Here is a 27,989-nt window from a genome sequence, read left to right as displayed (position 1 = left end):
GCTGACTCACTTGCACAAAAGAAACCTGCTTGCACAGCAGGGAAAGCAAATCTCCATCTCTGAGTTAAACTTAAGGTCATTCATAAAATGTTTGCAAAACAGAGTCTTCCCTATTCATTAGTAAAGCAAAACCAGAAGGCAGCTTGAAAGCCTTGGAATTTTAATAATAATAAATTGGGGGCTCTTGCTGTTTTCCCTCTGGTTTTTGAGCCTTCAAGTTCACTTCTTCTAGCTCTTCCCTTTGATCCTGCTATATCAAAGGAAAGCCAAGATTCTCATGTCTTGGAGTTGCTTCCAGGTGCTGTGTCAGCTTTACAAAATACACTCAGCACTGTGAGATGCCCAGGAGTGTGACACGCAATAACAGAATTATTTAGGGGGAGATCAAGTTGGTTTTCCAAAAGCTCATCCAAAGCTATGCCATGAAAATGAGCATCACATCCATAGCTGGGCTGCATGTGCACTTCAACACTGAAGTCTCAATGAGGTGAGGAGACATGGTCAGCCAACAGCATGGAGTCAGCTAGAAGGAAGAGAGATAAAAGGCAAAAGGGTGCTAGGAGAGGAGGAGTAACAGAAAACAAGCTGCAAATCTTCAAATGAGAGGACAGGATGGTAAAGAGAGATGAGATTTGAGCAAGAGGCAGGAATAGTTGAAAAGGGTTGAAAATGGCATTTCAGTTCAGCCCTTTGAGAGACCTCTAGGGAGCTTGTAGGTTCAGGAAGAGAGCCCTGGGAAAAGAAAGAGAGTCAGAAAGAGAGTCTGAGGAAGAAGGGGGACCAGAAAAAGCACATGTATATGTGCGGGAGAGCAGAGATAGAGAGAAACTCCAGACATCCTTCCCCTGCTGACCTTCTCCTCCAGCAGCATCTCCCACCTGCTTCCCATTCCCTTGGATCAGTGTGCAAGGCAGAGGGCTCTCAGGTCCTCCATGCACCAGAAAGGCAGAAAAAGAAACAGTCCAAACCTCCAAAGTGTCAATATCCCCATGATCCAAAGAAAATATTTCAATGCACTGAAATTGCTGATAAAAAAAAATGTTAAAACTGATGGTAGAAAGGAGGATGAGATGCAGGGACAGATAAGTGAGGAGATGACAGCCTGGAACAGCCACCTCCTGGCCACCTCTGCATGAGACCTCCTGCTTGGTGGGAGGCAATCATCCTGCTCCTAACTCCCTCAATGCCCTTTGTGAAGGCTGGAACTAAATGGTGGATCTCCTGATAAATCCTGACAGATCCAGCACAAGCACAAATCCTTCTTTACTCTGTCAACAGAGACTCAAAACATACGTTCTTGCTGCTTAATTATACGCCTGCACCTAGGTGAAGTTATGAAGCCTTTGTATACTGTGTCTCTAGGTCTTGGTGACAAATATTTCTTCTGCCTCATTCAATCGATCTCCATATAGAATATACATTTATATATAATAGAGCCCTTCTGCTAGTGAAAGGCTGCTGCATCCTGTTCCTGAGAGCACTGCACATCTGATAGCACTGGCAAGTATTGCTTGTCGTGTTTTGGTGTTCAGAGGCACCATGTGAAAGCATCAGTATCAGCAGGCAGAGCTGCTCTCCTTTCCCCTTGGAGCCTCCATGGGGAGGGGGATCATTGCACCCGTGGAGCACAGCTCAAGAGGAAAGCCCTCGGTTTCATCCTGAAAACTCACAGGAGGAGGAACCTCCTTTACCAGTGACTAGGACCAGCCCTGGACCCCCCCAAGATGCCTTTGGAAAGGTTGTGGGGAGCCATCACCCCCTCACCCCCCATCTCCACTTGTGATGTTTACAGGAGGCACTGTTAGCCTCACCGTCCCTAGCGAAGGCAAATGCCTGCGCCCACTCTCAGCCACCCCTCCTCTGCCCACCAAGGTCCTGAAAATGCTAATTCGTTCTAGCACTTGAAGTCTGTTATATCATGAGCACACAGATAGCAACCTTATTGCCACAACAGCAGCGCTGTCATTCGTACTGCTTGCTACACTGCAGATAAAATCAGAGACAGGCGAAGGCTTATGTCGTGTTGAACGTTTCGCAAAATCAGATCAGATTTAAAATAATAACAATCCATGCCCCTTTTCACTAACTTCTCTCATATAGACACACTTGGGCTTCAAAGACAGGGGGAGAGGAGAGGATCTAACAAATCACAGGGGGCTGAGGACTCCTGGGTTCCCTAACTAGCACCTCCAACAAGTTAAGAAAACTACCTAAGCTTGTACTTCAGAATAGCCAGTTGCAAAATGAGTCTGTTCACATGAAGATCAAGAAAGTGCAGGCAGTCAAAATATCAGCAAGCATATGTTCTCAGAAATTCCTGTGGGGGAAATAAACTGCTACTTTTATTCCAAGATTCATTTTTCAGGGATGCGAAGCAAGAATCGAGTGAATAGTGTGACAGAGTAGCATACATTAGTCTTAGAGAGAATCAAAAGAGCTCCTGTGTGTGTTAAAAGTCCAGTCAGCCCAAAGCAGATAAACATCCTTTAGGAAAGAAAATAAACATCCTTCAGGCTCCTGTAAATCTGAGGGGCCGTGCAGAGCCAGTGGTGATATCTGAGGAGATCCGTTGGTGAACTACGTAAAAAGGACATTCTGGCCAACTCTGAAGCCAACAGATTGATTACTGACATATTGTCACGTTGAAGGGCTTTGACCATGGGGGGAACCCCATTCTGCTCAAAGAGGAGGAAGGATACACAGAGTAAAGGAGTGAGAAAGAGGAGCAGTGTCTTGTTCAAATAACTCACAGCAGAGCCAGAAGCTCATCATCTTCCCACCCCAGCAGGGCCCTTCACAGCAATGCCGTAAAGCCACTGCCTGCCTCGCATGGGACCTGCACTCACCCTTCGTTACCCTCAAAGAGTCGACCTGGCTCAGTTCTCAGCTTTTGCCAAGCCTCTTTAGAGAAGGGACCCATCAGTGAGTTCACTCATCAGTGGGTCCACCCATTGGTTGACAAGGGTGTTGCTAGGACCTGTTCCATGTGGCACTGAAGATAACATCTCATCCTTGCCTAGCATGGAGCAAGTGAGACAGAAATGCCCACTCTGTCACTACATCCGTTCTCCAGAGCTATCATCATTTCACAGTTTCTCTAATGAAGATGAATGTACAGAGCAGCTCCTCTCCCTGCTCCTTATCTGAGGTATAAATATTCATAGCTCAGGGAGAGGGCAGGGAATACAGGAAACCTCGCAGAGACATAAATAAATAAATAAATAAAATGATGTGAGCAGAAGAAATGACAGTCATAAATAGCCTAGAAACTATAACTCCCTCATCCCTTTGCAGGAGGGAAAAGGGAAGTCAGTCAGTAACATCTGAGCTTCCGGTCCTTGGCAAGAGCTTGGGAAGGATCACAGCAATCCTGCTAACCCCAAAACACACATATCCTTGCCTTACAGGCCAGAAAGAAACTCCTCCTAGCTAAGGTAAAGGTTAATAATTTCAACGTGAGCCACGGTCTGGAGAACAGCCACCTGAAGAGGATGTGAGGAGAGTCTCTAAAGTCATAGCAGGTGAAGAGGTAGTGGTTATTCACTGTTGTTTTGTGTAAGACAAGAATTAGTAAGCATCATATGGTCTGGCATACAAGTATTTTTTCTCACGGTGCCTAGTTAAACTGCAGAGGTCAGTAAATGATAGAAAACATCAAAATAAGCTAAGCAAAAAAGCAATTGGATACTTTTCTGGAAGAGAAGGCCATTAGGTGCAATCTGTGGCTCAGTAATCCCTAAAGTGTGATAGTAAAAGACAGTCTGCGGCAGTGACACTACATTTTCTTAATCTCTGTCCCTAGATTTCCTCTAATGGTCCCTGGGAGAGGCGAGATATTCAGGTATTTCATGACCCAGGATGATAAAGCTGTCATCAGGGAGGAAGAGGGGAGGGAACAGAGAGGGCCATGTCCATCCTGGAGACTACTGTCATCCACCACAACACAATGCTGACAGAAGGTGGGAGCAAAGTATGTAAGTGTAGGTGGGAGTTTGGTGCTAGGGACATGGGCAATGCTGTGAGGATGTTCCTCTGCCTCAGAAAGTACTACAGAAATGTATCCTCTCAAGCAAGACAGATCCTCCGGGCAGCTCACCAATGGAATAGGAAACCAAGTGGGTGTTTTATGTTCAGTCTGCTCGTGTGATCCAAGGGCAGGTAGGTATTTTCTCAACAAATCATTGTACCTTGATGTATGGGGTGACAATCTCATGCCTGGACTGGCAGCTTCCAGCGGAACTGAGACTGCACAGCAGGGTACCTGCCATCACCCTACTACAACCCCTCACACATCCCTTTTTGTCTGAGGATCCTAACAGTCCTAACACTCTTCACAAGCACATGTGAATCAACCAGTTACAATACTTCAAGTCGCTACCTGTCCACAAACTAATCACATACAGTGAATTTACTCGTGCAAAGCTTGTACTTTCTCCTCCCACACCAAGCAGCAAACTTTGTAGGGCCAATCACTTTGCTGAAAATCAGCCAGACTTCCATGCTGAACATTCAGATTGACCCTTCCCTGAAATCTGACTGCTAATATTTTCAACAATAATTGCAATAACACAACAGGAATTTCAGCCTAAACTTAGTCTGTACCCTGGCAAGCAACGTCCCACATTCTAGATCACTGAGTCTCAAAGAGGTTTCAGCTTTTCCAAATACTCCAGCTGGAGTCGAATGATTCAGTGTTACACTTACCCACTCTATCCATATCTGTGGCAGATGCATCCACAGTTTGGATGGGGGTGGAAAGCAATGTGGTATGCAGCATAGGCAGCAGCAATTCCCTGTCACATACCAGCAATACGTGTACTGCATAAGGCAGTACTGGGTGTAGTTTCTATCCCCTTAATTCTCTGCCCTGGCCTCTCTATAACCTTCCTTAGTGTATAAATTTAATGGCATCTAAGTACAAAAGTCCATGAGATAATTAACAAAGCAAAAGTATCTTCATTGTAGTAGTTTGTTGCCTTCACTCTCAGAATATCGGATGCAATTCTGATGTCCGCATTGCGATCAAGCTAAAAGTTCTCAAAGCATCACAGACTGGTGGGGTGTCTTACCTGCTTCTCAGACATAATGTACAGGTGTTCGTGGTCCACTGAAAAGGCCATATCCCGTAATATGGGGCCAGAATCCACCACCTGCACAATTTCATACTCCAGCGTGTTCTTGGTGGGGCCATCCACACGGATCTGCAAAGCAAAAGCAGGAAAAGATGGTGAATAATTTTTCTCCTCCCACAGAGACTGTAAGATAATCACTGCAGAAATGCATTGTGGTCCATGTCTTTTGGACAGCAACCACTGTCATCACAAACTAAATTTGTTCCCTGCCTCCTTACTTAAAGGCTAAAGAAGGTTAACTGGTTCTGCTGGTCTCATCATCCCAAGGTAACTGTAGAAGAACAATCCAGAGAATCCTGCTCACTTTTCTCCAGTCCTATTGCAGTATTGCTGTTGTTGTCTGGAAAAATCTACTGAGAATATAATGGCCCAAAGAGTAGAATTTGAGGCAATGATTAGAAAAAGAGAAAAAACACACAGGAGTCTGGAGAACTGACTCACTCAAATGATAGTCAGAAACTCTTATTGTTTTTATTGCTAATACCCCATGGGGTAATGTGTTACTGCAGAGTGTACAATACAACAAAAGCTATTTCTCTTGTTGATCACATATATCTGATATTGAAATCAGTCCTGAACAAATATGGCACGTTATAATTTCAGCCACATCTCATAACAGGTTGTCACTTAGGAATGCCAATAACAAAAATTATGAGAGCAAACCATACACTTAGTCCCAGTCACTTTCCTGACAGTGACCCAGTGCTACAGAAGAAAGTGCATAGAACTGCACAGGTTTCTTTATCTGTCTAAAAACAGTTTCTATAAATTGGGTTAAAACTCAGATGCAGGAGGTTTCTAATTCCTTCCAGTAGTTTAATCACAATTCAGGATAATCTAGCTACCCATAGGAGTGCTGGGTCCCTCTACCAGTCCTGCCAGGCTCTGCACTTCAGCAGACTCCATGGCCATGTTTTCCACAGATGTAAACACATTTCTTATCTCCGTTGCTATCTTTTGAATGTTTTGCTTTTTATCTTTAGAGAATCTTCTATCCTGTGGCAACCAAACACTTCAGTGCCCTTCCCTAGGAGAAAACAAGCTGTAGTGGATCTGCCTTGTGCTCCATATCATGATCTTCATCCTCTTGACTAAAGTAGACCAAAGACTCCCAGCCGCTGCTTTGCACTTGCATAGTTTCATAGATGAGCAAAAAAGCATATTCCCCATCCAAACCAAGTAACAAGCCACAGAGAAATAATGGCACCAAGATCCATTCCCGCTGTTCCCTGGCACATAGTCCATGAGTTTATTCCTTCTATATCAACCTTTCAGCCAAGAAACTGAGATTAAATCATCCTCTGTATTAGAATGTCAAAGAGAAAGGAAGGGAAGCAAGAGAGAATGACAAAGGGTCTGGAAGCCGGTATGAACAAAGAGCAGCAAAGATATACAGATCCTCATCATTCCCCTTCTCCTGCTTTCCACTTGCACATAATGACGATAAAGAGTCCTTATTCCCCTACAGAGATAGGGGACACAAGACAAAGAGGAGTTATTGGGACTCTGTGACAGCAAAGTGTGTGGACAGGGCTCAAGGACTCTCAGTCTGTGCCAGCTATCAGATCTGGAGGAAATGGGCAGCGGGGCAGGCATTGGCTGTTGGGCTAGTTGAAGAGGGCTGGAGGATTTTCAGTTATTTTGGCATCTTCATGTATCTGGTAATGACAGTGGCATACTCGGTAATGTCCTCACAGAAGATTGGAGCTCAAAGTCCAACACCGTGCGTTATTTCCTACATGTATCTGTTCCTCCTGTCCACAGTGAGTGTCTAAGAGGAAAGGACTCGACTGTGTTCACAGATCCTACTGGATCCCTTTAGCTCACCATAGTCTCTCTGCTTGAAAGTGGTCACGGTGTGATTAACTCAGAAGAACAAGGACACAGAGGCCTATGGGCTCTGGTTGAGACCTTCCTCTTAAGAGAGTCAGGAGAAAGGAAGGAAATACAAAGATGACCCCTGGTTTGGGAGCATGGGAGCCTGACTTTTGGGGCTCTGCCTGGGTCATCTCAAATGTTCCCAGGCAGGCACCTTTCGTATTCCCCCACAAAGACTTTTCAGTACCAAATTCTTGCTGTCCGGGAGCACTTGCTGATCTTTATCTGCTGTTTTAGCTTTGCCTCCTTTGCAAACTCCCAGTCACAGTCCTTTATGACTGCTCATCCTTGTCAGAGGGCTGCAGAAGATCCTTGCTCTCTCTGCTGATCACTGTGCTAAACAAACCTTATGTCTTAGTTGCTTTGACCTTGATTTTTCAGCATCATCAGGGTCAGATCTGTAGGCCTCTAGATAAGTAAGCAGCCAATTATCACCCCAGGCGCAGGCACTGTCCTCACCTTTTTCCAGGCCCTATTAGAGAAGAAACTCAAAGATGGAAGAGGCAGGCTGAAGAAATAGCTGGCTGGGGTTAACAATCCGTGCAGACAAGAGGCACAGCCCCCAGGGATCTCCCCTATGTGTTTTGTGCAGGCAAAAGATTGCAGAGGTTTCACACCAGGAAAACAGAGATACTTTTAAGTGATTTAACAGCTATTGCTAACCTAATTCCCTGCAAAATCATTATTTTGCAGAGGAGGAGGGAAGGAGGAACAGTGCTTATTCCACTGTACATGTGCAAGTGCACACGCATGCACTCATGCACAGGCACACACGCAACAATTATAAGGGCAGAAAGCTCTTTCTCTAGTTAAAGCTAAGAAATGAGGAGTTTAGAAAAGAAAATTCAGAAGAAAGCCAGAAAGTCTGGCAAGTATTCATCCACTGCTACGGGCACTGCACAGCCCGTGTAAGGCCAATGCCAGTGAAGAGGCAGTTATCATAGTTTGCAGCCAGGAGCCTGGCCCTTGACTCAATCCATTCAATATCCTGTTTTAAACTCTGGCTTTCTGATGTTCAGTCTCAAGCAGGAAGCCCAGAGGATGTCCACCTTCCCTGCACATCAGTCTCAGTTCTCAGCATCAAACAACACAACAGCACTTTCTCTTAGAGCTAGTTTTACTCTGGTTCTCAGACATCCGTTCCATTTAGGTCATTTAGGTCTGCAAAAATATCAGGGAAGAGACCATGAAGGGGAAATTAGAAGATTCTCATCAAAGTATGAAAGTGATCATTGCTAAATTCAGGGACGCAGATACAATCTCTAGCTCAGAAAGCTCCCCAGGCTGTCAGCTGCTGGCAACGTGAAGCATGCACCAGCAGTTTGCTGTTTTCACACTCCTTTGGCATCAGCCACGTGTGGCTTGAACATCTTGTTCTGCTTGAGGCATGATTATTTTTATATTCGGACGTTTTTATTTGGCTGTGGGATTAGAGCCAGAATGAAAGTCCAGTAGAGATTACCCCTCGAGTCTGCCACCTGTGCAATGTGGGAACAGGAAGAGAAGTCAGGAAAGGGTCGAGCTGCCCTCAGGACATCACATAGGTATCCAAATGCTCAGCCCATCACTGCCATCATTCGCAGATGAGTGCACACATCTCTGCAAACACTCGTCTCACCTTTACCACAGCGATACCTATTCCTGGTGCATACACATCTTGTAGACCAACACACGCTCCTTGGCCTACAGCAAACACAGCCTACTATTCTCCTCAACACCCAAGCCCCTGTCTGCCTTCCTCAGCACATCCACCCTTCTTCACAACATACCACATCCCACCCAGTGCCCTCATTGTGCCTGCCATCACCACACACATCCCTGAGACCAGCACACATTGCCTTTTTACCCAGCACCCTGATAAACCTTATGGCCCCACAGCCAACACACATGCAGAACATCGAGGACCCTCGACCACTTCCCTCAGACCAACATGGCCACTGCAAAAGGCCTTGCTGTAATGACATTAATCCTGCTTCCCGGATGGCTGTAGTCTCTAGGCTTCGTTCTGCAAAGCTGGCTGCTATTAAAACATCAGCATGATACTTCCCGAAGGTCAACTACCAAGGGACCTATTCTGGCAGCTGCTTGTTTGTTTGTCTGAACATTATCTAGGTCTGGCTGTTTATTTACATCCATTGAAGTATCAGACAATAAATATCCTCTCCCAGTAGCAAACAGATGCTTGCACTCGAATGTTCTGGCTAGCACTTGCTTCAAAAAGATCTCCTTAATGAGCAAACAACACTATTAATCTTTAAAGACACAGGCTCTGGCCTACTCTGAGCTCCCACCCTGGCCACAGCTAGCCCTACAGGCATCCTGGCAAGGAGCCCATAGGTCTAAAAGATGAAAGAAGCTAAAAGATATCTTCTATCATTTGACTGGTGCTTGTCAGCATTATCTAGGCCTCCCCAGCTGCTATTGGATCCACAGCAGGTGATGCTCAACCACAGTCTGCTGGGCAAATTGGCAACTGATGCTTCAGTCAGTCTTCTAAGGCTGAGAAGTGGTTTAGAGGTTGATATTATATGCATCAAGGGCCCAATGAGTCCCCTCACATCACAGATGTGACCTCAAAAGGGTCAAAAGGGTTAAAGGAAAGGAGTGATGTTGGAGGACAAAGAAGTAAGTGGTAATAACAAGCACTTAGTCCACTTTTTGGAAGACAAACCAAGGATACGGCAAAAATCAAACACATTGAAGCTTCCCAGAGCAACTCAATCACATCTTCCAAACTTAAGCGTATGGCCCTGCCCTGTGATCTGATAACATAGCTCTGCTAATATGTTATTCCTCCACAAAGCTGGATGGTGATGGGCTCTTTTGGAAAGTCTTACTTCACAAATGGGGAGGCTAGGTGAGAAAGAGGTGAAATGACCCATAATGTCAGTAGCAGAGCTGAAAAGGTTTCCCTACAGCAGCAAATAACACAGTGTAATAGGGGTTGATCTGTAGAGGGATACAGTTTGTATTAAAATCCAGCAACCACAGTGTGTGTGCTCTGGGGGTTTTACTTCAGAATCATTATAGCCTGGTCCCATAGACTGATTTAGTGATTGGAGCACATCAACATTTTCCAGCTTAGTTTTATCCTAGAAAAATCAAGTTCATAAATTTTAGGATTACCCTCATATATGAATCACAGAAACTTAAGCATGGACAACTATGATACTCACTTCAAAAGCCAGATCCTTAATATAATAGTGAGAACCAACCTAGAAAAATAATGGAGACACACAGATGACCCCTGCTACTACTTCACCTCTATTCTTTAGTCCTAGCACCTTGAACTGGTCATTGGCAGTAAAATGAATACTTTTCACTTTTCTAATTTGGGCTCAACTATTTCTTACTCTTCTAAAACCATCACCTCCTGCTCAGAATGTCATTGCAGGCCCAGTGGAGTCAAAACTAACCCCCTTCACTAACTTTTCTGTATAAAGCATTTGAAATCTGTCCAGGTCTCCTGAGAGTGTGGTGAGGAGCAGGATCACAAGATTGGCCAGATGGTCAGCAAGAGCAGATGCAAGCCAGATAATAGTCATTACAAATAAATAAATGAATAACTGTGCAGAAGAGGAGTTTGGTGAATCATGGCTCTCTCAGAAAACCCGTCCCTCCCTGTCACTCTGCGCTGTGCAGCATCAGTAGGCCCTGGGCTGCTGCAATTGAAGAGAATTCAGCAACAGCAACCCAAACGCTTCCAGGACAGCGCTTCCAGCAGCTCCCTCTTGGGTAGCGCTAATGGCTTATTTTGGCCATGAAATTGCCCCATTTCCTAGGGGAGATGATTAAGGGACTGAAATGAAGATTACAAGGGTGGATTTCAAAGTCAAGGCCCCCGCAGGTCACAGAATCAAGCCCTACTGCCTTCACCTGAGTGCAAAGAAGGCACTGATGAGGCACTAGCTGTGAAAGGAAGAGGAAAAGGTTGGCTAGGGAAAAATAGACCTTGCAGAACATTCTCTGTTCTTCTCACACCCCAAGGCATCCCTCCTTTGTCTTCCCTGCCCCTCCTTCTCCCAGGGTTTCTTACTGAAATCACCATCATTATTTCTCACTATTGGATTAAGGATCCACAAACCTCATTTCCAGGAGATCCAAGCAGCCCTGGAGCCCAGCACATCAATCCAGACTGCACTGAACAGTGCATAGCCACAGTCTTACGACTGCACAGGGGCCTCTAATACCTCATTGCTTTTCCAATATCAGTTCCTCCCCATTTTATGAACCTAATGTTCCCCAACAGACACCAGGATTGCCGGCTGCTGTTCCTGAAGTGGCAAAGGGGCAAAGACATGCAGCAGACAGTGTATGGTCTAGCATCAAGCAGTTATGATGATGATCTATTTCTGCTCTTTCATTAATTTGGGTTATACCATGTAGCTCTATTGATCTTAACAAAGAATTGGAAGGGGCTGATGGCGCACTGTCTTCCTCCCATTTGCCTCCATTTCAGCAAGTGCTTTCCAGCCAAATAAACCATTCTAATTTATCTAATGTCTATTAACAGGAGATCAATTTCTAATAAGACATGGCATTTCAGTAGCCCCATCTACCTACTGATCCAGGAGGCCTTTAGAAACACTAATTGAAAAAGAGCAAGTTGGGGATGGTATGTCTCTTTCTCTTCCTGGCACATGAGCAAAGCTGGCTCCATTTCACAGATGGGGGCACTGTGGCAGAGACGGACATCAGTGATTTGCTGGACTGTAGTGAAGGTTCAAGATTCCTTCTCTTGCCTAATACTTAGACAGCAGCCAGTCGCCCTCTCTCTTCTCTTATACAGTAGTTTTAAGGTACTGCTAGTGCAAACAACAGCAGCCCATCCACGTACAGTCCTCAGTATTTCTTCCAAGCACCTTCAGCCCTACCAGAGAGCAGGATCCTGGCAAACCTGGTGTTTAGTCTTCTCAGAACTCACACTCTTAATGTGATTCCAAGTCCAAATGCATTGTGGTGGCAACCACTCTCACCAGAAATGAAGCAGACATGGTCTAGAGAGGAGGGCTAACTCCAGTCTATTGTCTCCTAGTTACCCTCAAGGGAGACCCACACTCTAAACTTGCAACCAACTCCCAACTTTCACCACAGGAAGACTCAGCTCTAAAACTCTCTCCAAAGCTCATCATCATCTGTGTGACAGCTCACACAATTAAATGCACAAGCATAACAATGTACACACAAAAATATCCCCGAGGAAAGCACCCACAGACGCAGCATAGTCTCTCCACAGACTTTGCAGACCTGAGAAGTACACACGTGTGCTTCACACAAGAGGAAGGACAGTGATGTGGGCTGGAGCCCCACAAGGCTCCTAGCTCTCATCTCTTTTGCCCAGAGGATATATATTTTATGGTCATCAAGAAAACAAGAAAGCAGTCATGCAAGCCTTATTTGCTACAGCATTGCAACAGCAAAGGAGAATAGTTCCTACTCCCCTTCTCCATGCACACAATTATTATTTTTTTTTTCCAAGCAGCAAACACAGGTTTTCAAGGAACCAGCTTCCCTAGAATACTGCCAGTTAATCCATATCATCTGCAGGCACTGCGTTGTAATCTGCCCTCCGCATGCCCTCAGTCAGGCACTGTCAGCGAACATGGGTGGCTGCACGGGCAGGACGGTGGTCCTAATTCCCACAGAGGAATCACCCACTGACTTCTCGCATAATTCAGCCAGGCTGCAAAATTAGGTCAAATAGAGATATGCCTGACTGCCGGATAGGAGATCTTCCAGCAGTGCAAGCATAGTACACTGGGACAGAGGAGGTTTCTTCCTGCTTCAGGAGGGCCAGCAGAAAGATGGGGAAGGATGTTTATGACAATCTGTTTTCATTTTCAGTACAGAAAGAACTCAGTGATCTGAGATATGCTGGAATGAAACTTCTGATTAGGGCCAGAGGGTCCTGGGAGACAGGGGATAGAGAGAGGGTCCTAGCTGATAGATGTCCCCTTCCTTTTGTAGTCCAGGGTGATCACTACTGTGTCGTACCACTGTGGTTCCCCATCAGCATTTTGTAGCAAAAATAATCCTGATTACAATGGATTTATGATCTAAATTGGACCTAAATAAAAGACCAGCATTTCAGTCTGGGCTTGGACAGCACCTAACACAATGGGTTTATGACCATTGCTTCCAGGTACTACTTCCATAAAAATAATAATTACAGCATGGAAGTGTGGCCATCTAGGCTGTACTTGGACTGCAGAGCTTATCCCAACAGTGAAACAGCCACTGTTCAGGCAACAGAGCTGTGCATAGAGGGAAAAGGAGGGAGATGACCAGGTCCCTTCTCTCCCTCATCAGGCAGAATGTGTCAGGTGTATGCAGCTTTCACTTTCACGAGCCAATTGACAGATGACATCATTTTTGAAAGTGTGGTTTACACACGTTCCCCTGGCACTCCCTGATTGATAAATTAGACACTCATGAGCCACGTGCTAATCAATGCAAATCATTAGTTTGTAACAACACAAGGCAAGCTCGGCAGAGCTCATTTTTCAAGGTAATGGCCTGCCAAGTGATCAGTGTTCAGCAATAAGCCCTGCCAGGCAACCTATTAGCAGGCTGCTGGCACTCACCTATGGCATGAGGCTGAGGCCTTTGCTCTCCAAAGCCCATCCTGACACAGGGCTTGTGCTGCTCAGCAGTTAGTGAAGGAAAGTAGGAGACAGAGGCAAGAACCTGTCATTCCTCCTCCTTTCTCTGCACTGGGCCTCCCTCTACCCTGAAAACCTAAAATAAAAGCCATTTCAGGATGAAAAATCATGTTTTCCTCTCTATTAGTGGAAAACAGGGAGCTGAAAGCATTGGGCTGCAGGCACATCCTAGGAACCCTTGTGATGGCTGCAGTGGTAAGTCTGGAATCTGATATCTGGATTGAGCACATATTTCGCCAAATGAAGAGGACTTTTAAATATCCAAGGCTTCAGACTTTACATTTCAATGTTCGACTTCTGCTCTTACAAGTGTCATCCAGCTGACTAGATAGTTTGGGACACCATTCTCCTACCCCAAGAACAAAATTGGCCTGAGCTCTGGAGTCCAGCACCAGGCAGGACAGAGTAACAAACGCTTCTTATATCCAGTCTATAAAAAGAGAGCTTGAGACACAGGTGCTGCTAGATTACATATTATATAGGATTGCTGCACATAGACACCCAGGATTTATGCTATTCTGGGTTGGCCCAGCATTGATGCAACATTAAAAACAAGCATATCTTCCTCCTTTGCTACAAACATATGTTTATACTTCTGTTGAGCATCTCCACTAAGTGGCTAGACTGTAAGGATTCACGTTTTGACATTCCCAGAGGCCAAGTTCGTGGTTCGCAGACATCCTGTGATGCTGATATTTATGATCCCAGGGGAACATCTCAAGGATCATCCTGGTGCCATACTGTCCAAAGGGGCAATGCACTGGGATGGAAATCTACTGGCTTTTGGATCATGCAGCTGCCTCTCTGCAGCACACCCACGGCTACTCTACAGCAATGAAGTCATCTCCCGCTCCCCACAGCATCCTCTTACACGAGCAGAAAGGACCCTGGACTGACCAGCTGTGTAGGTTTTGTGGCACATCATGGAGCTCGTCCAATCCCATTTTCCAGGTCACAGGAATTCAGAGGTATATAAACCAACTAACTGCAGCACAAAGTATACAGATCTCTGAGTCCTCTGTTTTCCCCTAAACTTATGGAATTTCATTAGCACATGGTCAACATTTTGGGGAGGAGATAGATACCTTTTAAACATTTACTATGCTGCTGCCACCATTCCTGGTTCTTTATACAAAGAATATGAACAGATACTTTCAGAGAGAGTATTTTTTGATTTAGGTTAAGGGAATAACAATGCAAAAACTATTAAAATTAATCTTTATAGAGCAGGGCTTTTATTGGGTGTTTGCTCACATGGTGTACAACACAAAATGCCATCCAAAAAACCCATCTCCGGCCAGCTCTTGGGTGCAATGGACCAGTCAATACACCTACCTAATTCAAGCTGCAAGATTGTGCTGTCAGACCAGGGAAGCTGTGTTTTGGGGGAGAGGAGGTTTGTCTGTTTCTGTTTCATTTTTATAACCTATTAGTAACGAAAGCTAGTTAAATAAATTAAACATCCAGAAAAAACTTATCTGGAGATGTTGCAGAACCCGTGGAAAGTCTTTTTACACACCTTTTCACAAGATTCCCGACCTGTACTGTAAATGAAAGTGTAAACAAAAGCAATTTGGACTACTGGCACTACCAACAAGGCTCAAAGCTCCACCTGTTTTAGGATCAGAAATACCAGAAGCATGGAGCATGTCCGAATGAGACTGGTCAGGGACAAAGATATCAGCCAGTGTTGGCCTTGAGCACGAATCCTTACATGAGATAGCTCAGAAGTTGAGGCAGACACAAATACAGGATGTTCTGAGGAAAGACAGATGGCAATATGGGCTTGATCAGGAATACAAATCCTTTATAAGAGCCTGTTCGTGGGGCTGAGAAACCAGATTCCTCCCAGAGATGAGCTCATCCTGCCGTGCCGGGAATGCAGTGACCCGGCAAGCCGGGAGCCCCTCAGGGGGTGCAGAGCAGCCCCACAAAGGGCCCTTTGAGAGCGGCCTGACCTCGGGGAAACCAGACGGAATGGGCTTTTGAGACACCCACGGCTCCCAGTGACACAGTGTCACTGGGGAGGAAGCCAGCTGCCCTTTGGCAATGGGAGGCACGCACACACGCCGGGATGCGGGCACCCACATGGACACAAGGGCAGGAGCTCACGGGGTAACGTACAGACACACAGCACAGCAGAGCTCGGATGCCCAGATGGACATTGCATTTGTGGGAGCAATGAACACCTCCATTCGGAAATATTCAGGCAGACAAGGCATGGGCAAGGAGGCACACTGCTGCACACACATGCATACGCACACACGTGTGCACACACTCTGCCCACATAGACCCATCAATGTGGACTCAGGGTACACTCATAAACACGCCATGGTCACCCAAACACATGTGCAAAAATACAGGCATCCTGGCAAAGAGATATCCTCCCTACGGTGGAAAAAAACAGGAGCCCGTTCTGAATACAGGCATTTACACGACGATGGTGACACGGTGCCCTGCATGGCTCCAGGCATCAGTGAGGGCAACGAGATCAATCAAACCTTGTCGTATTTGAGCCGGGACAAACAGAAGCATTTGCAATTTCTCTTTACAGTATTATCAGAGATGTGCTAAAGCTCATGTTTTGCTGAAGATTCAGGCACTTTAACCACTTTTCCTACACATACAGACACACAAATCGTATCTCAGAGATCATATCTCCAGTCAATAAGATTCCTTCTTGCACTGGCATGTGTATCAGGCACTGATGCTAAATAAGTATAGAGAGGACAGAAGAATGGGGTGATGGACCAGCGATGTATGACCAAAAGCAGATAGAAACTTGGGGGCTGAAGTTCACCGCTCACTCCCCTGCTATAAAGAAGCCTTGAGTGGATGGATGGAGCAATGGCTTGAGAACAATTCCCATCAGTATTGTGAGGAGTCTTTATCTCTGAGGCAAGGAGGAAAAGGGAACGTGAAAGACAAGCTCTCCAAGGAAATCAGCCAGCCCAGCCTCTCTGTCCAGTTCTTTTTGTTAGTTGACATCCCTAGGGCTAAGGTCAAGATAATGAGTTCCCACATATCTCTGGGCCCCAGCCCCACTGACAAGGTTATGCTCTGCAAAGGTTATTATAATTCAATTGCTGACTCTTTCAGCTCCTGGGCTCCTCAATGCCAAGGTGACCTATTAAGAACTTAATATCGGATGAAAAACATCCCTTCAAGCCTTTCTAACCTTCATAATCTATGTTTATCCACAGACACACACACAAAAGAAAGATAGATAGAGAGAGAGAGAGAGAGAGAGCACTTGTCTTCCAATATTGCCTCAGATAAGAGGAAAACACCGTCTGGAGACAAAGCTCCACGTTTGCCCTTTCTCCCCCTTTTTTCATTCAAACAACTAGGAAACTGGTCCAGAGCTGTAATAGCAGACCGTGCCTCTTCCCTTCACTTCTGATAGTCCAATCTCCTGCTGAAGGCTGGTTTCATCTGCAAATCCACCAGAAGTTCTTCTACTATATCATCTCTGATCTCTGACCAAGGGCCATGTCTCTTCTCAGGCCAGCCTCAAAACACACCATGTTTCCCACCAGCCAGGCCCAAATGAGTAACACATGTTCCCAAAGCCAAACCCAGCAAGTACAGCTCTCCCATTAGCCAACCTCAAGCAGGAGCAGCCATCTCTCCTCAGCTGAGCCTCAGCGATGGCTTCTTCTTCCCAAGGCTTCACTTCCTCTCCTATTGGGGGATCCCTCATTAACGACTAAAAACCATCTCCCATTCCTTTTTATCATCCAAGGCCAACCAGTAAATGTGTTCCAACCAAACAACATATCACCTGGCTTGATTCAACTTCAGTGTCCAGCTCTAAAGTGCAAGTTGTTCCTATTCACTTCCAAAATGGAGAAACTGTTGTTTGTCAAACCTCCTGTGGAAAAGATCTCACCAAACACATCCCTTCTCATTCCCTCCCTCTCCATCTCCTTTCTCCTTCTTGAAAAGACTATCATCAGCTTTAGTGGGCTACACTACCTAGCAGTAATGACTCGCTTTATCAAACCTTTCCAGTCTGGGATCCCCAAACGCTCAGCACCCCATGCCAAGAGCTGCTGCTCTGCCCTCACAGAAATGCAGTTACTTTTGGGGACCAGCTCCTCATCCTGCCATCTCTCTTCATGCCAATATATGAGCTAGATATGGACAAGAACAACGGTAATCCATCCTGTCCAAGCTCTTCTCCAAAGTCTGATTTCTAGAGCTTTTCCCAGCCCTGTGGTCCTTTCCTTTTCTTTCCTCAGCCCTGCAAGCCATGCAGGAGCCTGCTAGATGGGGGGAAACTTGGGCACCCTGTGGGAATCTCTGGTGGCTCAAGGCAGGAAATAGAGCAGCACGTGGGTTAGGAATGAAGCATTTCTACCCGCTTTGTGCATTAACGCTTACAGTTAGCAAATCTGTCATGCATTTCAGCTGCTGCTTTCTGCCTATTTTCTCCCTTCATTCAGCTGCTGTGCCCCAGGGCTCTCCACTGTTGTTCTCCCCTTCTTCCTCCTTGCACTGCCACATGAGCGAATGTGCAAGCTGAGAGGAAAACGGCAGCGGCCAGGCTCCCACTCCATCTCTAGTAAGAGAGTAACGAGAGGAGCTCAGCTATGGGGCAGGAGGATGAAGGACTCTGGAGATATAGGGGATGTGCAATGAAAGAGAAAAATGATCCCAAGCAAAAACTCGCTTCCATATGGTGGAAACAGTGTCTCAGCACCAGCCATACCTGACATAGGCTTCCTCTTGCCAAGGAATATGCTTGCTCTGTCCCAGGATGCTCCACAGGCCTGTCCAACCTCTGATTATGCTGCCATCTTGCCATTAGTGGGCAAGATAAAACTCTTAGTGCTGGCAGATATCAGAGGCTACTTAAGATCATGAGCTTTCCCTTCAGTTCTTGAGGAGGCAAAGATTCTGCTCTCCTAGCCTTAACCCCACAGGGTACATGGGGGGTACTATGTGTTCCCTATGAGGCCAACATACATTACAAAGAAAAGCTCCAGCGGAGGGTGCAGAGAGATCCAGTCTGAACTGTTTTAACACCAGGTCATCTGGGGCAAAGGGCCTAGAATATTCCTTACCTCAATATTCAATTCACTGCTGAAATGAAGTTATCTGTGGGTGGGACAAAACGGTATACAGGAGAAGGACATTGCTGATACCACATACACAGCAAAAGACAGACACAGCCAGGGATCAAAACAAATTCCATATACCACCTCCGTCATCTCCAGTAGCTTGGGACACTGCAGATGATAAGCATAGGTGACATTTCAGAGCAGAGGGAGAACAGGCTCCAAAACAACTTCAAAAAAAAAAAAAAAAAAAAAAAAAAGGCTTGGGGGCCAACTCCAACACACTGAAATTACATTAGAGAGCATTAAATATGGAGCAGTGGAGCAGTGAGTATCAACAATCCTCTCTGCCAAACAACTGCCTTTGCACAGCCTCGTACTGCAGTCTGTGGCTATGCTTAATGCACTCAATTCTCCCTCATTATCTTATTTGACTCCAGAGTTAGAGCAAGAAACTTGGAAAAAATTGAGTTTAAATCTTAGCTGAACTATGAACTAATCATTTGACTTAGAGACATCACCTACTCTGTCCATGCTGCAGTTTCTCCATTTTTTCAATGAACTGCCGATGGAGCTTCTGGGGCTACAGGAGAGGTAAAATGGATGTTCTTGAGATACAAAGAAAAGACCCCCAAAATACCACCAAAGCAACATCCATTATTTAAAACCCATAACTCAGAGAACAGGAAAAAGTAGATTGCATGACCACACATCCATGTCAGCCAATGGTCCAAAATCATTGCTATTGGAGATCCTCAAATAGGTGTTGTATGTAATTATTATCTCCAATTGCATAAGAATAAAATATTTCTCCAGACCCTTAATCTCAGGGATTTTTACATCAATCAGAATTAGCCAAATATGCAATTTAATTTAAAAATAATGATATAGGAAGCGCTTTTTTGAGGCAGGTAAATGGCAGTTCACGTTGCCAGCCAGGACCATCAGTGAAAGGTCTCTATGTACAAGCAGACAGATGGTGGAAATGCAGACAAACAAACGCAGTTCCTCCCACCCATGCAAGCTTCTGGGAGCAATGGCCCAGGTCTACAGGAGCGAAGCTGTCCACCCTATGGAGGAAACAAGCCCTCCGTGTGCACTTGAAAGCATTAGGACGTCTGTTGGGAACTATCCTAAAAGAGATGTACAGCACTGAGGGCAAGGCATAGGACACAATCAAGAGAGAATTAAGAGAGTCAGAGGGATTTAGCTGGTGAGTACTGACATATTATTCCACTTGGATGGAGGCAGGGGGACTCCTGGGAGAGGAGAAAGGCTGCCTGAACCACTCAGGCTGGTCCTGGCAGCCAAACAGGGAATCAGATCCTTGACTGAGCTGTAAGGGAGTTTGGGTTTCTCCCTCAAAGGAGACAGAAGGGGTTTCAAGAGTTGAAAGTCTGTCAATGGTAGTCAGATCCCATAGCACTGAACCTGTCCAAATCTCTGCAGTCTGGAGGAACTGCAGGTGAAATAGGAAACACAGGGAAACAGAGCAGAGAGTGTCTGAAAAAGCTGAGTGCAAAGGGGGCCCTGACAGACTGTCTCTAGGGAAGCTGTGGCCGACCCAAGAGGTGCACAAGGATCACAGCCCCCAGAGAAGTCAGAGGAGAGCTAACAAAAGGCACTGCCTTTCCCACAGGTCACCAGCCTGCATGTCTGCAAATCACATTGGTGCCACATATCCTTGTATCTACACCTAAACCAGGTACTTTGGTGTGATGGACCAAGAAATTTTGTCCTGGTCTGAAGAGATCTCTCCTTCCAGCCCCTTTTATTTACTTCTGTGGTCGAACTAGTGGCAGAGTAATGTTCTCTCTGAGACAAGACAGCCACTTACTTTTTTCCTAACATAAAAGATTGAACAGCTAATTAAAGATTTGAGCCCTAAAAATAGCCACCTAAATGGAAGCACAGGAGTCTTCAGTCTTGTAAAGGCTTGGGGGTCTGGGGCTTGCTTTTTACCTACAGAACTTATTATATGTATGCAAGTGGCTTGTATCTGGCCACATATCAACGGCGTTGTGGCAGAGTCTTGCCTGAAAGCTTCTGGGGAACAAAGTGCATGAGTCGCCGAGGGGGTCCCTAGCAGACTGGAGACCATGACCCAGACACTACTGCTGCAGCCAGGTGCTTGGTTAGCAGAAATGAGAGCATTGGATTGTTTCACAGAGATGCTCACAGCATCGTCATCCCTGCTGGGTCTCAGCTCTCCTTGGTGCCCGGGCAGGATCTTTTCCCACTTCCTTAAAAATATCACGAAAGGCAAGGAGCGTGCAGCAAGCTTGACTGCTGCTTTGGAGATGGGAAGCTCCCAGAAGAATAGTCTGGGCATCATCATCTTATGCCTGCCCTGCCCCCGCCATAGTCCTCACCTGCCTCCCGTGGGCCTGGGAGAGACAGCAAGAGGAGTGTCTTGTCTGAGTGTCACTCAGAGGAGCTGAGAGATCACTTTCCTCTGGGACCTCAAGGTAACCCGTGCAATGAAACTCTATCCAAAGCAGTTTTGACATAAGGTCGCGGAGCAAGACAAGGCAAGGTCAGGAGTTCAGCGTCAATACAACAAGTGCCAGTCATGACACAAAAGACTCAAGGATCAGATATACCTACTGAGCACTGCTTGGGAGGGAAGGAAGGGTATTGACATGCATAATTACTCCCACTTTGATCTTTGCTGCTCTTCTCCTCAGTTCACACGGCTCTTCTCGTGTGAGTCGTGAAAGTCCACCACTTCTCCCTTGCACAAGTTGCTTTCTAATAGGGTCCTAGCTAAGACATCCCTCCGTAGCCCTAGTCACCGTGATAAGGACAGCACAGACAGGCTCTCTTCATCACTCTGCTCTGATGGACGAAAAGGTCTGAGTGCATCCAAGAGGCTTTCCAGCTTGTAGCTGGCACTTACTAGCTGGATGCTTCACTCCCTGAATACCTGTGCAGGGCTCACTAGCCCCTTTCTCCTTCCTCTAGAGCAGCTCTGACAAAGTCCATCTCCCTCCAACATGAACAGTGGTTCAGTAACTGAAAGATGAGGGATGTGAGAGGTTTATCCCCCTATACCAAAGCAGTGGCTCAAGCTTCAGAATCACACCTAAGAGCAACCAGTTATTTCTGTGATCATCTCCAGATTTATGCTGCAAAGTAACTTCAATGAAGTTACTCCGGATTTGTATGGAACTAGCAGCACTGGCTCCAGAGAAACTAATCTAGATTGGTAACTATAAGAGAACAAATAAGCCCTAGAACCTCCACAGAAGGAGCAACTACTTTCTCTTTAGGTCCATCCGGTAAGTTTTTGTGCTAGCTTTTCATATTCCCAAAGTTTGGGGTTTATTTACTGAAATTCCAAGTCAGAGAGATATAATATGCAAAATCCATCACATTTCAAGGCACACACTGATCTTCATCCAAACAACAGCTTGAAACATCTAAAACATTGAGAATTTGCTTGAAAACAGACCCCTTACTGGAGCTACCATTTGCTCACTCTTTCTCAAAGCCTGATATCTTTTTTGAGTGAAAACCTTCGACGTTTCTGAGGTTTTGTTGTTGTGAAATTGGATCAACTTCATGAAACTGAAACAAAACACAGTAACCTCAGGTTTGGAAATCTTCACACTCCCTCGAGGATACTTCACAGAGCCCAAGGGAAAACAGATTTGCAAGTGCTTGGCGCTCACTTGTTTTCATCTCTCTCAACAGATATCCCTCATAAGACAGAAGGGGAAAAAAGGCTTTTTAATTGTTACTTAACAGACTCTTATCAAATTGCATCCCAGGTTTTCCTAGCTCATGGGAGACAGTATAACAAGTAGAAGAGGAGAGAGGCAATGGAAGGGAAGATAGAATCAGGGGTCAACTGTCAATTATTTTTTAGTCACTTGTAGTCCAAAATGCTCCTCTTTAGCCAATACTTCTCTCAGTGTGCAGCAGATGGCGTAGCTGCAGTAGTTGTCTCACTTCCTCCCACTGTCCCCACTGCCACCCATGCCAGACCCAGCAGCATCTGGAAGGGCATCTTGCCAAACGTGGCATCACTCACTAGCTGGTGGTCTCACTTCCACCCATCTCCAGCTGGGTCCTGCACCATGCACCCTCTAGCACAGGATTTTAGCCCTGTCAGAGCAATTCACCCAGTTTATACCAGTGGCAGTCATCTGGCTGTCCCAAAGAGGGAGTCACATCCACAAAGGAAGCGAGGAGCAGCCTTTAGACATAGATGTGCAATAAAATCCCAGACAGGGGCTTCTTAGGATGCAGGCATCATTCAGGGCCCTGATCTCAGCCTGAGCCCTCCAGCTCTCCCTGGGACATTTGAAACAGAGCAAGACAAAGGACAGGAGAATAATGGGCCGTGGGGAGCTATCCTGCATCGGCGGCAGGTGCCTCATTTCCATACTAGGAGGGAAGGGCTGCTTTGGCCAGCATGGGACTCATCACAGCAGGCAGTGCCCGTCTGGGTGAAGGAGAGCAGACCCCAAGCAGCTGCTCCAGGACATCCCTCTCGGCAGTCGAGGAGTTGACTCCCTCCCGCCCGCCTGCACCCTTCTGGGCCGGACGCGCAGTGGAGAGTGACTGCATTCATCGGAGCAGATTGGTTCTTCTCATCAGGGCTATAATGGTTCCCACTGGACTACTATTTCTGTCCGGGAGTGACAGAGGAAGGCAGTGTGAAGCCTTTATTTTTGGTACTCTGGGCTATCTTTGAAGGCTTTGTGGTTTAAAGGGACATACTCGCCTTCTTTATGACAATTGGTTGCTTCTTCTCTCATCTTCAAAGGCTGAAGCTGAAACTTATTACCCTGCCAATTTTATCCTGGGCCAATAACTCCCTCCTGCCCCTTTGTGTCTCGGAGCAGAGCTGAGATGAGCATGCCTCTTCTTTTTCTCTTTTTTTTTGCTTTGCTTTTGTTATGCTCTCTCGGAGGAGGAATAGACAGTTGATTATAAAAGGGAGAAACTTATGTTTGGACACAGATCTCTTGGCAGTTGGGAAAGGAAATACAGGGGGGAAAATATTATTCTGTGTAGAAGCATCTTGGCAGTGATGGCAAACAAAATACGAGAAGAGGGACATGGAGTAGGACAGCGAGAGAGTTAAAAAGTTTGTTAGTAAGGACAGGGACGTGTTCAATATTTTTGCCTCTGATCACCATCCCCCATCCATCCCCCAGACTGGGAGCCCTTCAAAGCCGCTCACCCTTGGCCCACGCTCTTGGGAGTAGAGCAGAGACAGCCACAAGAAGGCTGCCAGCCAGCCAGCTGCCACCTTTGTCCTTGTCGTAGCACTAAAAAGCCCAGCTGGGAAGCATTTGGAGGATTTGTTTTCCTTTTTTCCCCACCCCTCCACCCCCCCGAGAACAGTAACTTTTTTCTTTTTCCTGGAAGGACATTGTTCAAACCCAAATATGTCCATTTCTTCTGAGAAAGTTACTGCATTTCTTCCCAACAACCACATGGTGTCAGCAGCTTTATGGAATGGGTCCTCTATAGGAGCATCAGCTCCTTGAGATGTGTTAATGCAATTCCAGGCCTGCTTGGGCAATGCTGTAGGAAGTGGAGGTCCTCATCCTGCCTTGTTCTCTCACTCGATTTTGAAAAGAGCAAAGGAAAGCCTCCTCCCAAAGGCTGCTGCCCAAGCTTTACTCCCAAGCCCCAAGCCCCCAGTCCTGTGAGGACAGGACTTCAGGATTTTAGTGCAGACTGTGTCATTCCTCCCCTTGCAGAAAAGCGATCTGTGAAACTTCTGCGTGTGCTCATCTTTCTTTGCCAAGCCTCAGCACACCAGGACTTCAGGAAGCAGACTGATGCCTGGAAGGGGCAAAATGCCCAGAGGTCACAGGCTTCACTCAGGAAGGGAAGAGTAGTGAAAAAACACGAGTTCACGCACACAGTTAGCTATAATTCCCAATGTCTAGAGAGGAGCATCAGGAGGGCTGGGTATGTGATCCCCGTGCCATCTCACTAGTCTCATTTGGCACTTCTCATATCATTCTGTGCCTCACGTGTACCCTCTGTAAAGGGTGAAAATCTCTCTCCCTTGCAAAGTTGAGGTCATGCTGGGGAAGAGCTATGGTAAAAATGTAACTAGCTTGGAGAAGCCACTAAGATCCCATTTTTCTCACCACAGTCTGTTCACATCTATTTTCCAGACTATGACAAAAGAAAAGCATCACTTCTAGACCCAGTTCAAGGCATGAAATTTAGGGATACAGTGCCTAGGAAGAGCAAAGCAAACCAACTTAAAACAAACAGATGAAGCCTGAGGATCCCCACTCTGTCCAACTCCAGATAAGTCTTCCCATCACCACTGTTACCTGAGTGCCTTCCAGGCATGTACTGAAAGTGATATTCATCTTGTTTAACATGGTCTTCCTGAAAATTAGACATTTCGCCTAATGAATCGGGCACGCTTCCCCTCTAGTCAATGAAAAGAGACAGGTTTCACCACAGGGCTATTCGTGCCATCCTAAATAGGTGTCTCAGGCAGATGGAGTGAATTGCTTTCTGGAGATGCCGGTCTCTGTCCATTATCTATAAACAGCAACTCATTTAGATTCAGTGCTGATGACTGACGTTGGGTGAGACAAATTTCAGCCTGAGTGACTGTCTGGCATCTCACAGATGGGTCACTCACTCTTGCATTGCTGTCCATATAAGAAAAGGTGTGTATACAGTGAGGCTGTTTATTACAGAAACTTAGCTTTGAGTGCAGTGTTTGTTTACTCCCTATGTCATATTACATGTGGGTTGGAGAATTGTACCGTGCTCTCAATCTATCTTTCGATGCTCTGTTATTCCAGAGAAGCTATTTAACACTTCCAGACCAACTCTTGCAGACTTATTCCCGACAAGAAGAGCTGCAGACCTAGGCCTGTCGATTAATTTAGATGAGCAGAAATCTGACTACTGGTCATCTTGCAGATAAAGCTAATACAGCTTACTGTCTGTGCAGAGCTAATACTAGAGGGAAAAAAAGTAAACATGATAGATTTACAACCACCATGGCTATTACATACATGCATATCTTGCTATCCTAGCTGGAGCTTCCCATGAACCCATGGTTTCCCAGATACATCACATTGCTGAAGTCTATCAAAGAAGCCAGGTCACAGTATATCAAGAGAAAAAAAGAGTGTCCTGATCAACTCAGGATGATAGACTGCTCATGGACTGCTCAGACAAACATGTTGAGTGTGTGCCTTCATGCAAAGAAGGTTTTGTCATGTTTTCTTTAATCACTAAAATCACCTTCACCTTGGTTGTGTTAAGTTTCAACCATGGACAGCTTTTAGCCAGTTCTAAGGCATCTCAATCCTATATGATGAAGGATATAGTCATCTCCATAAAGTTGAAATTTGCTCTGTGAAACCCTATAGGCTCATCTGCAACTCAGTGAGTTTTGAGTCAGGATGAGATCAGTTCTACATATACTTTAACCCATTTGTGGACCCCTATGACCCTGATTCTTGCCCTTTATGGTTGGAAATGAGGTGCCAAGGGCAACTGAAGCAGACCTTCAAGTGCAAGAGCAAATGAATCAGACACTAAGGCACCTGGAAGAGCCTAATTACAGCCAAGCTCCTTGCTTCCCCATTCAGTGCTGAATGGTATCTTGAGCTTGGGTAGGAGGAGCTTTGCAGACCCTCTTAGAAAGGGTATCTGGTCTTTCCTCCACTCTCTGCCTGAGTCTCTGCCTCATCTACTTACAAGCGACTTGCACTGGGGAGCTCTGTTCTGTTCCCCCGGAGGATCATTCTTCCCACACTAGCTCTCCCTAGTCAACAGTTTTCTTCCTCGGGTAATTCTTGCCACTCATGTTGCTCAGCCTCAGCCCACCTCTCCCTGCTCAGCCTCTGCACATCCATCCCTGTCATCTGCCCTCCTCTGGTGCCTGTACCCTCTGAGAGCTCCATGTCTGAGCCTCAACATGCCTGCTGCAGTCTTTGTCCCTCCTTGCAAGCCCATCATGGCAGCCTGTCCATTGCTCCTAGGACTCTTGGCTGCCTTTCCCAAGCGTGTTCCCAGCAGAGGTGTGGGAATGAATGAAGAAAGAAACAAGCAAGGATCAGGAACAAACTACTTTTCCCTGCAGAGCCAACCCACATAATGGACTTAAGGGCTCTGGAACCCCATTCAAAGAAGCTGAGGGGAAGAAAAAGTCCAGGACAGAAAGCCAGCTGAACTGACAGTCTCAGCCATCAGCACATACACAATACCAATTTGGATCCTCATGCTGACACCTATTGATGGATAAGGTACACCTTTATGAACCTAGCAAGCTCTGGATTCTGGGACTCTCTGCAGAAGTCCCAAATACCCTGAAAAGAACCCTTTGCTTCACAATTATCCCATCAAGTTTCTTCTCCTGATGGGGATGAATCAGAGCATCACTGGCAAAAGCAGAGTGTACCAGGCAGTAGGTCGCCTTCTGACATCTGCCATACACATTTCCCATCTCCTGCAAGGTTTTTCAAAGCAACCCTCTGCTGGGATGTTTGTACAAACATGTGTATTTACTGTGTCAACACACATTAGAGAGCAAACACATTAAAAGGAAAAGGAAACAGACTATGAGCTGAGGCCTCTCCAAACCTCACTCCACCACAGCATCCACACAGCACAAAAGGGCTGGTGGCTGGGGGTAAGTTCAGCTGCGGAAGGAGATGCTAGTCAGACTTGAGTGGAGAAGGATGCTCATCAAATCTGAGCAGAGAAAGGGGCTCATCAGATCTGAGAGGCATTGGCTGAGCCATAGAGAGAAGTAAAGCCGCCCATGCGGACCTGAGGATGGAGATTATCCCCACTTTGGAGCAGCAGGACCACTGTCAGATGAGGACCACCGTAACAAGCACATTCCTTGTTTAACCGCTGGTCTCAATAATCCCCAAGTTGTTCTTGCTTGCCTAACACAAGGTTTAAGTTGAATGCATCCTCCTCATAGGAGTCCCATCAGCCCAGCCCATAGAGAACCCTGCTGTGACACATGATCCCCAGGCAGAAGGCAAGTTTGCACAGTAAGAATCAATATTTATCAAATATCCTTTTATTTCTATTTTTTTTCCCTAGGCAGGCCAAGCATTTCTGGGGTTATTCATTCTTGTGATATTCCAGCCAGGAAGAGCAGCACTGAGATGTACATAAAAACATGTTTAAAGAAAACAAATCCTCTTGACTTGTCACATACTGGATCCAGCTGTTGCTTGCATTCACTGCTTCCTCTTCAGTCTGGCACACCACTGCACATGTGTGTGTGCATG

General features: G+C 46.0%; 1 protein-coding gene across 6 annotated transcripts in view; it reads right to left on the bottom strand.

Annotated features, from left to right (window-relative positions):
• PLXNA4 (plexin A4) overlaps window positions 1-27,989 on the bottom strand; it is a 466,810-nt gene that overhangs the window by 230,595 nt on the left and 208,226 nt on the right. For all 6 annotated transcript variants that reach the window (XM_062580398.1, XM_062580360.1, XM_062580368.1 and 3 more), the window contains exon 4: window positions 5,070-5,201. In XM_062580398.1, coding sequence (XP_062436382.1) covers window positions 5,070-5,201 — 132 coding nt within the window. The remainder of the gene's footprint in view (window positions 1-5,069; window positions 5,202-27,989) is intronic.

Source organism: Rhea pennata, chromosome 1, assembly GCF_028389875.1.
Source record: "Rhea pennata isolate bPtePen1 chromosome 1, bPtePen1.pri, whole genome shotgun sequence".
In the NCBI taxonomy this organism is placed as follows: domain Eukaryota; kingdom Metazoa; phylum Chordata; class Aves; order Rheiformes; family Rheidae; genus Rhea; species Rhea pennata.
The sequence above is the reverse complement of the archived record's forward strand: the minus strand, read 5'-3'. Positions and strand labels throughout refer to the sequence as shown.